The sequence below is a fragment of the Pristis pectinata genome, chromosome 1 (genome assembly GCF_009764475.1).
Source record: "Pristis pectinata isolate sPriPec2 chromosome 1, sPriPec2.1.pri, whole genome shotgun sequence".
In the NCBI taxonomy this organism is placed as follows: Eukaryota; Metazoa; Chordata; class Chondrichthyes; order Rhinopristiformes; family Pristidae; genus Pristis; species Pristis pectinata.
This window is the reverse complement of record NC_067405.1, coordinates 4,488,579-4,505,313: the sequence shown is the minus strand read 5'-3', so window position 1 is coordinate 4,505,313 and position 16,735 is coordinate 4,488,579. Positions and strand designations below refer to the sequence as shown.

The following is a 16,735-nucleotide window of genomic DNA, read 5'->3' as shown; positions in this document are numbered from 1 at the left end:
ACACTGGCCTTCATTAGTCAGGGCATTGAGTATAGAAATTGGAACATTATGTTGCATTTGTACAAGACATTGGTGAGGCTGCACTTGGAGGATTGTGTACAGTTTTGGTTGCCCTGTTATAACAAAGATGTGATTGAGCTGGAAAGAGGGCAAAAATGATTTACAAGAATGTTGCCAGGACTCGAGAGACTGAGTTATGGGGAGAGGTTGGACAGGCTGGGACTTTATTTCTTGAAGTGTAGGAGACTGACTTTATAGAGGTGTATAAAATCACGAGGGGCATAGATAGGGTGAATGCACACAGTCTTTTTCCCAGAGAAAGGGAATCAAAAACTAGAGGGCATAGGTTTAAGGTGAGAGGGGAGAGATAACGGGAACTTAAGAGGTACAACATTATCACACAGAGGGTGGTCCGTATATGGAACGAGCTGCCAGAGGAAGTGGTTGAGGCAGGTACAATAACAGATACAATGAAAGGTACTTGGACAGGTACATGGATAAGGTAAAATATATTTATCGGTCGCATGTACGTCGAAACACACAGTGAAATACACCTTTTGCGTAGAGTGTTCTGGGGGCAGCCTGCAAGTGTCGCCACGCTTCCGGCGCCAACATAGCACGCCCACAACTTCCTAACCCGTACGTCTTTGGAATGTGGGAGGAAACCGGAGCACCCGGAGGAAACCCACACAGACACGGGGAGAATGTACAAACTCCTTACAGACAGCGGCCGGAATTGAACCCAAGTCGCTGGTGTAGGAAAGGTGTAGAGGGATATGGGTAAACATGGGCCAGTGGGACTGGCTTAGATGGGAATTTTAGTCAGCATGGACCAGATGGGCCGAAGGGCCTGTTTCCGTGCTGTATCACTCCATGACTCTGGTACCATCTCTCTTTTTGCCTCAGGCTATCGCTGCTTCAAGGCCATCATGTTCCTCACCGGTTTGATGTTTGGCTCCATCATCATCTTCATGCTGTGCTACAAGGAGAGGGTCCTGGACACCCAGCTCAGCATGGAGGCCAGCGTCGGAATTGGCCTGGGGATCGGCATACTCTGTGGCCTGGTCACCATGTTGGTCCGAAGTGTTGGCCTGTTCATGGTGGGGCTGCTGTTGGGCTTGCTGATCGCCGTGGCAACCCTGGTGGTCCTGGAGCAGTTCTACCACCCCCGCACTGTCTGGGTGCCCATTGGTCTGTTGCTGGGAGCCGGGATGTTCTTCGCTGTGCTGACCCTTCAGTGGCAGCGGTTCTTCACCATCCTCTCCACCGCTGTGTTCGGTTCCGCCGTCATCACCGTGACCGTGGACTACTTCATCGAGATCTTCCTCCTGGTCCAGTACATCTATGAGAGGATCAAGGTGGCTCCCCTCCAGCCCATGTGCTGGTATAGCTGGGTGATCCTGGGCATGTGGCCCGTGTTGACAACCCTTGGCGTCCTGGTGCAATTCAAGGTCACAGCGGAGGGCTACTCACACACAGAAGGTAGGCCCCGTAACCTGGGTAACCGGCCTACACAAGCTGCCTGAGCCAGGCATGGTGTGCAGGAGAAAGCATAATGCGAGGAGGCAGTTCCCATTTGGGGTGCAGTCGCAAGTTTATGGTCATGGGCTACATTCCCAGGGTATAAATGCCATGAAAATTAGTTTTTTGCACCAGCAGCAAACATGACAAACATCAATTACTTAAACTTAAATTATACAGAACTTACACAACACAATAAACCAAAACAAACATAACGACATTAGTTCAAGTTGATGGAAATATAGTCTGAGGTAGAATTATTCAGGTGGGTTCAAGAACCTGACGGCAGTGGGGAAGAAGCTGTTGTTGAACCTTGAGGTGTGGGTCTTCAGGCTCCTGTACCTCCTGCCTGATGGCAGCATTGAGAAGAGGGCACGGCCCGGATGATGGGGGTCCCTGATGATGGATGTTGCCTTCCTGAGACATCGCCTCTTGTAGATGTCCTCGATGGTGGGGACAGCTGTATCCATGAAGGAACTGACTGAGTCCCACCACTCTCTGTAGCCTCTTGTGTTCCTGTGCATTGGAGTTTCCATAGAATTGGTAATTGGTTTATTATTGTCACATGTACTAAGATACAGTGAAAACTTTGTTTGTGTGCCATCGAGACAGATAATTCCGTACATAAGTATGTTGAGGTAGTACAAAGGGAAAAATACAGAATGCAGAATATAGTGTTACAGTTGCAGAGAAAGTGCAGTGCAGGTATTGGTATTGGTATTGGTTTATTATTGTCACTTGTACCGAGGTACAGTGAAAAGCTTGTCTTACAAACTGATCGTACAGGTCAATTCATCACACAGTGCAGTTACATTGAGTTAGTACAGAGTGCATTGATGTAGTACAGGTAAAAAGAATAACAGTACAGAGTAAAGTGTCACAGCTACAGAGAAAGTGCAGTGCAATAAGGTGCAAGGTCACAACAAGGTAGATCGTGAGGTCAGAGTCCATCTCATTGTATAAGGGAACCGTTCAATAGTCTTATCACAGTGGGGTAGAAGCTGTCCTTGTCTGGTGGTACGTGCCCTCAGGCTCCTGTATCTTCTACCTAATGGAAGAGGAGAGAAGAGAGAATGTCCCGGGTGGGTGGGCTCTTTGATTATGCCGGCTGCTTCACCAAGACAACGAGAGGTAAAGACAGAGTCCAAGGAGGAGAGGCTGGTGTCCGTGATGTGCTGGGCTGTGTCCACAACTCTCTGCAGTTTCTTGCGGTCCAAGCCATGATAAATCCAGATAGGATGCTTTCTATGGTGCATCAGAAAAAGTTGGGTAAGAGTCTAAGGGGCCAAACCTGAGTTCTTTAGCCTCCTGAGGAAGTAGAGGTGCTGGTGAGCCTTCTTAGCCGTGGCATCTACATGATTTGACCAGGACAAGGTAGACAATAAGGTACAAGGGTCATGATTGGGTAGACTGGAAGATCAAGAATTCAAATTTAACATATGAGAGGTCCTTTCAAGACACCGATAACAACAGGAGAGAAGGTGTCCTTGAGCCTGATGGTGCACATTCTCAATCTTTTGTATCTTCTGCCCGATGGAAGGTGGGAACAAAGGGAATGATCGGGGTGGGAGGGGTCTCTGAATATGTTGGCTGCTTTCCTGGGAGAGTGGGAAGTGTAGACGGAGTCGACAGAGAGGAGGCTAAATGTCTCTGAAATGTTGAGCCTGATTCCACCATCCCCTCCGACAGTGAGTTCCAGATACATGTCAACCACTCTGTGTGAAATATTTTTCCTCACCTTAAACCTATGGCCTCTCGTTTGTGAAACCCTTACCATGGGAAAAAGATTTTGATTATCTTCCTTTCTGAGTCAAAACTAGCAAGTGTAAATATTTCCCGCTGTCAGTAAGAATGCCCGGCCGTCTCCCGGCCTCTCGGGTTCCTTGCTGTCATCTGGTTTTCCACCGAGATCCCCTCTCACCTGCGCAGGGTCCTGAAGGAGCAGACACTGCAAGTTCCACCGTTACCACCCCCTTACACCTGCCCAACAAGCTCACACCCACAGACAATTATCACCCTCATCTGGGTGGGATCTTGTTGGGCAAAAATTAGCTACAGCGAAGCAATTTGTCCATTGGCTGCAAAGTGCTTTGGGATGTCCTTGAGGTCATGAAAGGTGCTACAGGAATGCAGGTCTTTTCTTTCCCTGACCTCCCAAGAGTACCGGCCCCTCCCCCCCTTCAGCTGAGAGGAATGACTGCAACACAGGTCAGTGGGTCAGCCTATAGGGGTTGATGCTGCTTCAAGTAAGTGTTTCATTGCAACTGTACTTGTGCATATGACAATAAACTCAACTTTTGACTTGCCACCAATCAGACACACACCATCTTGTCAGCAGTAAAGAAAATGGAAAGTTCCAGAAAAGTGAAAACGTGGATGGGTGGGTTAGTAAGTTTGCGGATGAGAGAAAGATTGGTGGTGTTGTGGAGAGTGTAGGAGGTTGCCAAAGGATACAGTGGGATGTAGATCAGTTGCAGATATGGGCAGAGAAATGGCAGATGGAGTTTAATCCGGTCACAGGTGAAGTGTTGCACTTTGGGAGATCAAATGTAAAGGGACAGTATACATTTAATGGCAGGACCCTTAACAGTGTTGATGTACAGAGGGATCTTGGAGTCCAAGTCTATAGCTCCATGAAAGTGGCTGCACAATTCAATAGGGCGGTAAAGAAGTCTTATGGCATGCTTGCCGTTATTTGTTGAGGTATTGAGTTCAAGGGTCAGGACGTTACGTTGCAGCTTTATAAAACTCTGGTTAGACCACATCTGGACTATTGCATTCAATTCTGGTCACCCCATTGTAGGAGGGATGTGGAGGCTTTGGAGAGGGTGCAGAGGAGATTTACCAGGATGCTGCCTGGATTAGAGGGCATGTGCTATAAGGAGAGGTTGGACAAACTTGGGTTGTTTTCTCTGGGGTGTCAGAGGCTGAGGGGAGATTTGATAGAAGTTTATAAGATAATGAGAGGCATAGATAGAGTAGACAGCCGGTATCCTTTTACCTGGGTCAAAATGTCTAAGACTAGAGGGCATGCATTTAAGGTGAAAGGGGCAAAGTTCAAAGAAGAAGTGCGGGGCATGTTCTTTTACACAGAGAGCAATGGGTGCCTGGAATGCTCTGCCAGGCGTGGCGGTGAAAGTGGATATGATAGTGGTGTTTAAGAGGCTCTTAGATAGGCACATGAATATGGAGGGATATGGACCATGTGCAGGCAGAAGGGATCAGTTTAATTAGGTGTCATTATCTTGATTAGTTGGCACAACATTGTGGGCCGTGTATAAAAAAAGTTGCCCCTCAAGTTCCTATTAAATCTTCCCCCCCACCTTAAATCTATGCAGATACAATAAAGGTGTTTAAGAGGTTCTTAGATAGGCAAATGAATGTGCAGAGAATGGAGGGATATGGGCCGTGTGCAGGCAGAAGGGATTGGTTTAGTTAGGCATTTAATCATTAGTTTGTTTAGTTCGGCACACCGTGGGCTGAAGATTCCTGTGCTGTACTGTTCTATGCTCTGTGTTGCTTTGTGTTCTATGTTCTGTGTTCTATGTTGTCTTGTGTTCTCGGTTCTGTGTTCTATTTTCTATGATCTGTGTTATATGTTCTATGTCCTGTTATATGTCACTTTGTGTGTTCTATGTTTTGTGTTCTATGTTCCATGTTCTCTGTTCTGTTTTGTGGACTGTATTCTGTGTTCTATGGTATGTGTTCTGTGTTCTATGTTCTGTGTTTTTAACACAAGGGCACTGAGTTCAGTACTGGTTTTGGTTGGATTCACCTCCCTGAGCCGGTGACCCTAGTTAAACACCAACTCCTGCGGTGCATGCAATGGCCCAGACAGTAACTCACCCCCACGCTTCTCTCTCCCACCCCATCCTCCCCGTCTCCCAGTAATTATCAGCAGGAGGCAGAGGCGGGTGCAGCTGATGAGGATACGACAGAGGGAGGCAAAGAGGAAGCAGAAGAGACAGCGGAGGACGTACCAGGAGCAGGCGTACCGGAGGAAGCCCAATCCAGTCCGCCGCTACGACGGAGACGTGCTTTCTCCGGTGAGTCACCCTCTCTGATCTTTGCTCATTCACCTTACTGAAGGGAACCAAGTGTCCATGACATTTGGACAGGTACATGGATAGGAAAGGTTTAGAGGGATACGGGCCAAATACAGGCAAATGAGACTAGCTCAGGTGGGCAGTTTGGCTGGCATGGACTAGTTGGGCTGAAGGGCCTGTTTCAGTGCTGTATGATGCTGTAAGTAGTATGTAACCTCCTATCTGTCTGTCCCATCCACCTCTCTCATCCCCTTCCTGCTGAGGTTGCATGACATTGGAGGAGGGTTAGATGTTTGTACAAGATATCACTCCCAGCGCAGGGACAGGATGGGTCAGACACAGGGTGAAGCTCCCTCTACACCATCCCATCACACACTCCCAGGGTCAGACACAAGAGTGAAGCTCCCTCTGCACCATCCCATCACACACTCCCGGGGTCATACACAGGGTGAAGCTCCCTCTACACTGTCCCATCACACACACCTGGAGTCAGACACAGAGTGAAGCTCCCTCTATACAGTCCCATCACACACTACCAGATTAGAGACAAGGTAAAGACTGAGAGGAGTAAGCTCAGGTGAGGTACAAAGTCAATATCTGCATGTGGAGCCCAGGATTGTCTACAGTATTTGCTGGGGGAATTTGGGAGTGTGTCAGTATTTACAGGCGGGCCCAGGTATGTGTGCATTTACACTGGGTGCCCAGGAGTGTGTGAGGAATAAAAGGAGTCCCAGGGATTGTGTCAGTATTTACGGGGCGTCTGTGGGGAGTGTGTCTGTATTTACAAGTGGTCCCAAGGAGTGTGTCTGTATTTACAGGGAGTCCCAGGGATTATGTCTGTATTTACAGGGGGTCCCAAGGAATGTGTCAGTATTTATAGGGGGTCCCTGGAGAGCGTGTCAGTATTTACAGGGGGTCCCAGGGAGTGTGTCAGTATTTACAGGGGGTCCCCGGGGAGTGTGTCTGTATTTATAGAGGGTCACGGGGAGTGTGTCTGTATTTACAGGGGGTCCCGAGGAGTGCGTCAGTATTTACAGGGGGTCCCTGGGGAGTGTGTCAGTATTTACAGGGTGTCCCCGGGGAGTGTGTCAGTATTTACAGGGGGTCACCAGGAGTGTGTCTGTATTTACAGGTGGTCCTGAGGAGTGTGTCTGTATCTACAGGGAGTCCCAGGGATTATGTCTGTATTTACAGGGGGTCCCAAGGACTGTGTCAGTATTTATAGGGGGTCCCTGGAGAGTGTGTCAGTATTTACAGGGGGTCTCAGGGAGTGTGTCAGTATTTATAGGGGGTCCTGGGGAGTGTGTCAGTATCTACAGGGTGTCCCCGGGGTGTGTGTCAGTATTTACAGGGGGTCACCAGGAGTGTGTCTGTATTTACAGAGGGTCCCCAGGGAGTGTGTCAGTATTTACAGGGTGTCCCCGGGGAGTGTGTCTGTATTTACAGAGGGTCACGGGGAGTGTGTCAGTATTTACAGGGGGTCCTGGGGAGCGTATCGATATTAACAGGGGGTCACGGGGAGTGTATCAGTGTTTACAGAAGGTCATGGGAAGTGGGTCACAATTTACAGGGCATTTCTGAGAGTGTGTTGGTACTTACAAGGGATCCAGGGAGTGTGTCAGTATTTACAGGGGGTCCCAAGATGTGTATAGGGGGTCACCCAAAATATGTCAATATTTACAAGGGGTCCTGGGGAGTGTGTCAGTATTTACAGTGGTCATAGAGACCGATGGGTTTCCCAGTATTTATGGGCATCCCTGGATTGTGTGAATATCCACTGGGACCCCTTTTAGTGTCAGTGTCAGAAGGGCTCTTGTTAATCAAGGAAACCCTGGGAGTGTATCGATGTTTAGATGGGACCCTGTGAGTGTATTGATGTTTGCAGGGCGTCCCCACCATTGTGTCACTGAGAGGTGAGTCCAAGAGGAGGATCCACACATTCCTGGTGACACAAAGCTTGGAATTGTGGCAACCGTCTCCCTCTGATCACATTGGTATTGGTATTGGTCTATTATTGTCACTTGTACCGAGGTACAATGAAAAACTTGTCTAACAAACCGATCGTACAGGTCAATTCATTACACAGTACAGTTACCTTGAGTTAGTACAGAGTGCATTGATGTGGTACAGGAAAAAGAATAACAGTACAGAGTAAAGTGTCACAGCTACAGAGAAAGTGCAGTGCAATAAGGTGCAAGGTCACAACAAGGTAGATCGTGAGGTCAGAGTCCATCTCATCGTATAAGGGAACCGTTCAATAGTCTTACCACAGTGAGGTAGAAGCTGTCCTTGTCTGGTGGTACGTGCCCTCAGGCTCCTGTATCTCCTACCCAATGGAAGAGGAGAGAAGAGAGAATGACCCTGGTGGGTGGGGTCTTTGATTATGCTGGCTGCTTCACCAAGACAGCGAGAGGTAAAGACCAAGGAGGGGAGGCTGGTGTCTGTGATACACTGGGCTGTGTCCACAACTCTCTGCAGTTTCTTGCGGTCCTGGGCAGAGCAGTTGCCATACCAAGCCATGATGCATCCAGATAGGATGCTTTCTATGGTGCATCGGTAAAAGTTGGTGAGAGTCAAAGCAGACAAACCAAATTTCTTTAGCCTCCTGAGAAAGTAGAGGTGCAGGTTGAGCTTTCTTGGGTTTCCCCCGGGTGCTCCCGTTTCCTCCCACGTCACTAACAAGTACAAGCTGGCAGGTATATTGGCTGCTGTAAATGGCCCCTAGTGTGTAGATAAGTGGTAGAATCTGGGGGGAGTTGATGAGAATGTGGGAGGGAGTAAGGTAGGATTAGTGAGAATGATGGTGGGTGTAGACTCAGTGGGCCAAAGGGTTTGTTTCCCAGTTGGATCTCCCTGTGACTCCATGGGCAACAAAATGCTGACCTCGCTCGTGACATCCAGGGTCACGGTGAAACAGTGGACACACGTGAAACAACAGATAACTCCAGAGACACAGGAGGCGGCAGATCCTGGAACCTGGAGCAACAAACCATCTGCTGGAGGAACTCAGCGGGTCGAGCAGCATCCATGGGAGGGGGAAGGAATTGTCGACGTTTCAGGTCGAAACCCTGCATCAGGACTGAGAGTGGAGAGGGGGAGATATCCAGTGTAAAGGGGAGAGGGGAAGGGGTGAGGCAGGAGCTGATAGCAACCAGGTGAGGTGGGGGATGATGGACAGGTGGGGGTCAGGTGGAGGAGGGGTGGGGAGAAGGTAGAGACAGGCGCTGGAAGGTGATTGGTGGAAATGGAGAAGGGAGGCGATGGCCAGATGTGGAACCGGGTGGGGGAGGAGGGAGGGACGGAGGTGGGAGGCAGAGGCAGGTGGGTGATAGAGGCAGACGAGGAGGAAAAATAGGCAGATGGAGTGAGGTGGTTGGAGGGGAGGGTGAAGGTTGGAGACAAGAGGCTGGAGGGAGATAAGGAGGAACACAGAGGCCTCCCAGTGCTGGAGGTGAGAATGGGGACCATTAGGGGAGAGGTGTATGGCAGATGGAACCGGAAGGGGAGGGGGGTCCGGTGGGTGTTCTGTGGATGGGACAACTCCAGAGTTGGTGTCACCTTTCTGTGCTTCCCTTTTTCACGCAGAGCTACATTCAGAATTTCCGGGAGCGCCAAGCCGGCACGTCGCCAGGCGCCAACGCGCAGACGATGATCGACGTGGACTATGACTGCGGCTCCACAGTGCCCCTCACCTGCTCCACCCCCGCTGTCCGAGTGTGAGGCTACAGGAGAGGCCGTCGGAGCAAACCAGAGGGTCTGGCCCAGGGCGCCGGGGAGCAGAGGGGGGAGAGCTTGGGGGGTCTCCTTAGACCCAGCAACCCGGTGGAGGTGCTGCCATTGATGTGGACTTGTATTAACGAAAAATATTTAATATATATATACGCCTGAACTGGGTCCTCAGCCCATCTTCAACCATGTCCCATCCCAACCCACACACCGAAGTACCCTGAAATGGAGACTCAAATGTTTGGAGGATGTTTCATTCCAATGCTCCCTTCTGTTTCCTGAAAATGTAGCTCCTGATCTGGAAGGGGATCGAGACTGGAAGTAACTCATTTTACACAGGACAGGACCTTGAACTTGGTTTGGATGAAGGCTGGTTTAAACCTTAACCCAAACAAAACTGGTTAAAAACTCTCAGAAGAGTGAGGGAGTGCTTGACAAGGGAGGGGAAGTGATGCCACAGACTTACAATTTCCTCCAAACCCACCCTCTCAAACCCTTCCATCCACCTCCATACCTCCCAGGAGATGTTACAGTTACTGTCTGGAGCAGGAGAGAGGGCTTTCCTCATGGGGAGAATGCCTCCTTCGTCTTCGGGAAGGATGCTTCACCCCCTCCAACACACAACTGGCCCCCAACTCCCTCTCCCGCGGCATCTTGTAGGGAATGTGATGGGACCTACCTTCCATTGGCCGATATTGTGCATGTTACCAAGACGTGTGTGTGCGCGGAGAGCAGTGCGTACCGTTACGTAGCAACTATTGAATGTATTTCTTTTTAGTAATGAGGCTGGTCTCGCACTGGGAGAGGACAGAACCTTCCTCTGTGACGTTATGTCAAACATTAACCGTAGAACCCTACCCCTAACCAGACCCCTAACCCAAAACAGAACGCTATAATCCTAACCTCAACCAGAATTCAGGAACCCTACGCCTAACCAGAACCCTAACCCTAACCAGAGCCCTAACCCTAACCAGATCCCTAACCCAACCCAGAACCCTTAAAACCTAACCTGAACCCTAACCAGCACCCCAGAGGCCTAACCCCAATTCCATTTGTCTGTCACCCTCCAATGGTTCAGTGTGTGTGTTAATGTTGTGACTGTAGTGGAGAGATACCATTGTTTGAGAGTTGGTCAGACCTCAGTTATTGCCCAGGATTTGGAAACCGATGTCTGTCTTGCTTTGGGAGAAAACCCATGGGAAGATTTATCACGATGGGGGAACAGTTGAGGTTTTACTCTTCATTTGATTTGAAGACCTTCAGACGTTTGTTATAAAAATGTTGGACATTGGGCACAATCTCAAGTTGTCTTACAAAAAGGTTGGGAAAAGGACGAAGAGAGAGACTCCGTTGAGTCTCCAGCTGGCTGTGGAGGGTAGGGTTCTGTGTGGTGACCAGTGGTAGTGAGGGGGTTGACAAGCGGTCATGGTGATGAACCTCTTGGAACTGATGACCCCAACTGTGAAGTGAGCTAATGAGGGAGGGGGAAGCTTCGGTGAACGAGGGCCATGATCCCCTTAAGGGGAGTCATAACAGAACTTTCCTTCACAATCACTAATTATCTGGTGATCTCAGCTTCCACTGCATTAATATAGCACCTTTAACATCCCAAGGTCTTCACAAGAGCGCTATCATACAATTTAGAACCATAAGATATTGGAGCAGAATTAGGCCATTCCACCCATCGAGTCTGCTCCACCATTCCATTATGGCTGATTTTTTTCAACCCCATTCTCCCACATTCTCCCTGTAACCCTTAACCCCCTTACCAATCCAGAACCTATCAACGTCTGCCTTAAAGACACCCAATGACTTGGCCTCCACAGCTGTCTGTGGCAACGCACTCCACAGATTCACCATCCTCTGGCTGAAGAAATTCCTCCTCATCTCAGTTCTAAAGGGACGTCCCTTTATTCTGAGGCTGTGCCCTTGGATCCTAGACTCTCCCACTGATGGAAACATCCTCTCCATTTCCACTCTATCCAGGCCTTTCAGTATCCAGTAGGTTTCAATGAGATCTCCATGTGGTATTTTAATCCTGATGGTCAAAGGGACAGAGTAACAAAAGGTTCCATGATTGGTTTGCAGAGTTCGGGGCTCAGGCAACTGAAGGCAAGGTTGTCAGGAGATCAGAATTGGTGGACCAATTGATGCTATTCAAGGTCGTGTCAACCCAGGTGAGGTAACACGCAGAAAGATAAATGTTGGACAAGGATCTCCAGGGAGAGCTCAGTGTAAGGGATAGGGTTAGAGAGGGGTGTGGGAGCTGGAGGGGGTTACAGAGGTAAGGAGGGGTATAGGGGCTGGAGGAGGTTACACAGATAGGCAAGGATGTAGGGACCGGAGGGGATTACAGAGATAGGGAGGGTTGTACGGGCTGGAGTGGGTTACAGAGATAGGGAGGGGTGTGGGGCTGGAGGGGTTACAGAGCTGTGTAGGGGCTGGAGTGTTAGATTTGGGGAGGGGTGTAGGGATTGGAGGGGTGTTAGAGTTGGGGAGGGGTGTAGGGATTGGAGGGGTGTTAGAGTTGGAGAAGGGTGTAGGGATTGGAGGGGTGTTAGAGTTGGGGAGGGGTGTAGGGATTGGAGGGGTGTTAGAGTTGGGGAGGGGTGTAGGGATTGGAGGGGTGTTAGAGTTGGGGAGGGGTGTAGGGATTGGAGGGGTGTTAGAGTTGGGGAGAGGTGTAGGGACTGGAGGGGTGTTAGAGTTGGGGAGGGGTATAGGGATTGGAGGGGTGTTAGAGTTGGAGAAGGGTGTAGGGGCTGGAGGGGTGTTAGAGTTGGGGAGGGGTGTAGGGACTGGAGGGGTGTTAGAGTTGGGGAGGGGTGTAGGGGCTGGAGGGGTGTTAGAGTTGGGGAGGGGTGTAGGGATTGGAGGGGTGTTAGAGTTGGAGAAGGGTGTAGGGGCTGGAGGGGTGTTGGAGTTGGGGTGTAGGGGCTGGAGGGGTTGCATAGAAGCAGGGAGCCAGGATGTCGGAGGGGTTTGGAGGATGATAATTTTAATTTAGTGACCCCCTCCTGCCCTCCCTGATCCTGCCCGAACATCACCTGTGAAGTTGCAGTCCCCCTCATCCCCCACGCGCTCCCGTCGTTATCTGCACCTCACCCTCTCACACCTCAGCCGTGTGGCCGTCCCTCCCTCTGCCTGCCTCCGTGGAACCGGGCGACATTGTCCGCTGCCTGTGGGATCTTGCTGTGCCAGGGCTGGTTCCTGTGCTTCCTCCTCTATGGTGTCGGGGGGGGCGGGGGGGGGCCCCAACCTCTGCTCTGGAAATGGAGGGTCCCGTGTGTTTGACACGCAGAGGTGGTCAGTGTCCAGGTCGGGGGTTCAGTGGTCGTGTGGTCACTCTTGGGTTGGGGCGGTTTCACCCTGACCTCAGTCTTACGTGCCTGATTGGTGGAATGTGGCACAGTTATCTCATTTGGTTATTATTTTTTGGCCAGTCACTTTGCCTTTAAGAGTGTAGTCCTTTAAGGGTCAGGATTCAGGATTGAAGGGCAAGTTGGGGTGATTAGATTCAATTGGATCAGTTTGTTGTCACGTACACCAGGATGCAATGAATATTCAGATGCTGAATGATTGGAGGGAGCAGCATGGGCGGACTCCACTGAGGCCAGTCTGTGCCAGGCCATCCCCCAGACCCCAGGGTCTATTCCCCAGGCCACCCTGCTCTCTGTGCACACACAGCGCAGGCATTAGTCTGTCCTGTTTGCAAGCTGCACACACATCCCTGCTGTGTGTACACGGTCCACGTACATTGTTGTGCATGACAGCTGTGTGAACGAACACAAGCGTGTGTGTGTGTGTGTGTGTGTGTGTGTGTGTGTGTGTGTGTGTGTGTGTGTGTGTGTGTGTGTGTCCCTCAATTCTGTGTGCCTCTTACATTGACAGAGGAGTTTCCCTCCCTCTCCGGGATCCCCCCACAGTGCAGAGATCAGCGCCCAGTTACCACCTCTCCGTTACTTTGATAGCAAAAGCAGCATGTTCCGTGTTGAAGGCGTGCCGTTTCTGGTTTTGACACGCTCTCTTTTCCCGTCAACCGTGTTCGAATCCTTTCTCTTCTTTTTGGATGTGCCAAAACATTGGAACTAGTGCAAAACGTTAGCTGCGTGTTCGTTTAAAAAATACTAAATATTTATTTGAACTCTGCTGCCTTCTTGTCTGAAGTCTGAAGCTCCTGGTGTTAATTTGGGGATGGTGGGGATCAGGGAATGGGGGGTTGGGGTGGTGGGGTCACAGATGGTCTTGGAGACCCCTGAAGTCTCCTGCGTCTCCTCGCTTGTCCACAACTGAGTCTCCTGGTGATCGCGGTGGGAATGTGTGTCCGTGGACAGGTTATCCCTGGGGATGAGGAGGGATGAGATTGGTGAGAGGCTGCAGGCGGCGAACTGAGGTTCAGATGGATGCAGTCATAGAGTCATACAGCAGAGAGGCCCTTTGGTCCATCATCTCCATGCTGACCATCAAGTATCCATCCATACTAATCCCATTTAATAGAACAGTACAGCACAGGAACAGGCCCTTCGGCCCACAATGTCTGTGCTGACCATGATGCCAAATTAAACTAATCCTATCTGTCTGCACATGGTCTCTATCCCTCTAGTCCCTTTATATTCATGTGACTGTCTAAATGCCTCTTACACACCTCTATCACATCTGCCTCCACCACCACCCCTGGCAGCCCGTTCCAGGCACCCACCAGTGGCTGTGTAAAATACTTGCCTCGCACATCTCCTTTAAACTTTCCCCCTCTCACTTTAAAGCTATGCCCTCTAGTATCTGACATTTCTACTCTGACCGTCTACCCTATCTGTGCCTCTCATGATTTTATAAACTTCTTTCAGGTCTCCCCTCAGCCTCCGATGCTCCAGAGAAAACAACCCAAGTTTGTCCAACCTCTCCTTATAGCTCATGTTCTCTAATGCAGGAGGCATCCTGGTGAACCTCTTCTGCACCCTCTCCAAAGCCTCCATGTCCTTCCTGTAGTGGGGCGACCAGAATTACACACAATACTCCGAGTGCGGCCTAACCAAAGTTTTATAGAGCTGCAACATAACTTCCTTTCTATTATACTCAATGCCCTGATTGATGAAGGCAAGTGTGCCGTACGCCTTCTCTACCACCCTGTCTACTTGTGTTGCCTCCTTCAGGGAGGTATTATCTGCTCTTGTCCTGCAGCCTTTTATACCTTGGTGATTCCAGTGCTCACAGTGATACTTCATAAACGCAGTGTGAAACTCTGCCTCCACTACCCCCTCAGGCAGTGCGTTCCAGATTCCAACCCCCCCTCTGGGTGAAGAAATTCTTCCTCTGATTTTTCCCACCCCCTCCACTGTTGCCCCTCTCCTATGCCCTCAAGTTTTGGACAGCCTACTCCGAGGATCACGAACCCAGCCTCTCCTCATAACTGAAACACTCCATCCCAGACAACATTCTGCTGAATCCCCTCTGCACCCTCTCCAGTGCAGTCACCTCCTTCCTAAGGTTACTCTGCACCCTCTCCAGTGCAGTCACCTCCTTCCTAAGGTTATTGGGCGGCACGGTAGCATAGTGGTTAGCGTGATGCTATTACAGCGCCAGTGATCGGGGCTCGATTCCCGTCTCTGTCTGTAAGGAGTTTATACAATCTCCCGTGTCTGTGTGGGTTTCCTCTGGGTGCTCCGGTTTCCTCCCACATTCCAAAGACATACAGGTAGGTTAATTTGGGTTTAAAATGGGCGGCACGGACTCGTTGGGCCGGAAGGGCCTGTTACCACGCTGTAAATAAAATTTTTAAAAAATTTTAAGAAAGGTGTGGTGACCAGAACTGCACACAATACTCCAGCTGTGGTCTGATAAAGTTGTATCATAACCTCCCTGCTCTTATATTCTATACCCCAGCTAATGGATGAAAGAATCTCATTTGCCCACCTTATCTACCTGTGTTGCTAACTTCAGGGACCCTTAGACGTACATCGAGGCCCTTCTGGTCCTCAATACTCCCCAGGGAGTGTGGTTGGGGTCCATACATGGTGGGTGAAGTGATGTGTTTATAGGGTAGAGCGTTCTCCTTGGGTGTTGGGAACCAATTCTCCACCAAAATGGTATTGGTATCTCCTTGCCTTTGGTACTGAGGGAGTGCTGCATTGCCATAGGGCTGTATTTTGGATAGGACATTGAATTAAACTCCCCACATCTCTCCACTCAGGTCGAGGCTCCCACAGTCCTTGGAGCTCCCTCACAGAAGTCGCAAACCAATGTTTATCTCCCAACCAACACAAGCGAACAAATTATTGCTGTCAGTGGGATCCTTCTGTGCTGTAATTGACTGAATTGTTTCCCACATTACAAAGTGACCAAACCTCAGAAGATTACTTTGGAAATCACTTTGGGAATCCTGTTCTGGTGAACGACTTACCAGAATGCAAATTTCTTCACTGGTCCCATCCCCCCCACCCCCCCCCCCCCCCCCCCCCCCCCCCCCCCCCCCGCCCCCGGTTACAGAAGTGATGTTTGGTACCATAGGGATTGGGACAGAGGAGGGAGCAGGTGCACGAATACAGGTGATGCTACCTACCCTGGTGTTGCAAGTTCAAATCCCACCACAACATGGGAATTTAAACTCAATTAAATAAAAGTAAGATAATAAAAAATCATCTTGGACCTACCAGATTGTTGTAAAAAGGTTAGGACATAGGACAGTACAGCACAGGAGCAGATCCATGATGTCTGTATCAACCACAATGCCAGTTTAACTAATCCTATGGGTCTGCACGTGATCCATCCTTCACTCCCTGCCTGTTCATGCGCTTGTCTAAATTCCTCTTAAATACCTCTATCGTATCTGCCTCCACCACCACCCCTGGCAGCACATTCCAGGCACCCACCACTCTCTGTGTAAAAAACTTGCCCCACACACCTCCTTTAAACTTTCAAAAAACAGAAGTCCTGAAGAAGGGTCCTGACCCGAAACGTTGACAGCCTGCTTTTCTCCACGGATGCTGCCTGGTCTGCTGAGTTCCTCCAGCATCGTTGTGTTTTTCATCCTTTAAACTTTACCCCTCTCACTTTAAAGCTATGTCCTCTAATGTTTGACATTTTCACCCTGGGAAAAAGATTCTGCCTGTCTACCCTATCTCTGCCTCTCATGATTTTACAAACCTCATCAGGTCTCCCCTCAGCCTCCGACGCTCCAGAGAAAACAATCCAAGTTTGTCCAATCTCTCCTTATACTCTCCAATCCAGGCAGCATCCTGGTGAACCTCTTTCCGTACCGTCTCCAAAGCCTCCACATCCTTCCTGTAGTGCGGTAACCACCTATCACTATCCATTCTGGCCTGTTCATGACTCCAAATGTACCAATGTGCTTGACTCCTAACTGCCCCCTTTGTTCATTGAAGCAGTAGAAATAGTGGATAATGCAATCGTTCCATGATGACCATCACTGCTCCCAATATTTTAAC

At 49.8% G+C, this 16,735-nt stretch overlaps 1 protein-coding gene across 5 annotated transcripts in view; it reads left to right on the top strand.

Annotated features, from left to right (window-relative positions):
- The window catches only part of tmem198b (transmembrane protein 198b), a 94,425-nt gene extending 82,760 nt beyond the window's left edge, over nt 1-11,665 (top strand). For all 5 annotated transcript variants that reach the window (XM_052014719.1, XM_052014710.1, XM_052014694.1 and 2 more), the window contains 3 exons: nt 907-1,482; nt 5,410-5,567; nt 9,153-11,665. In XM_052014719.1, the coding sequence (XP_051870679.1) occupies nt 907-1,482; nt 5,410-5,567; nt 9,153-9,287 (869 nt within the window). In that variant the 3' untranslated portion in view covers nt 9,288-11,665. The remainder of the gene's footprint in view (nt 1-906; nt 1,483-5,409; nt 5,568-9,152) is intronic.
- Nucleotides 11,666-16,735: the final 5,070 nt, after the last annotated feature.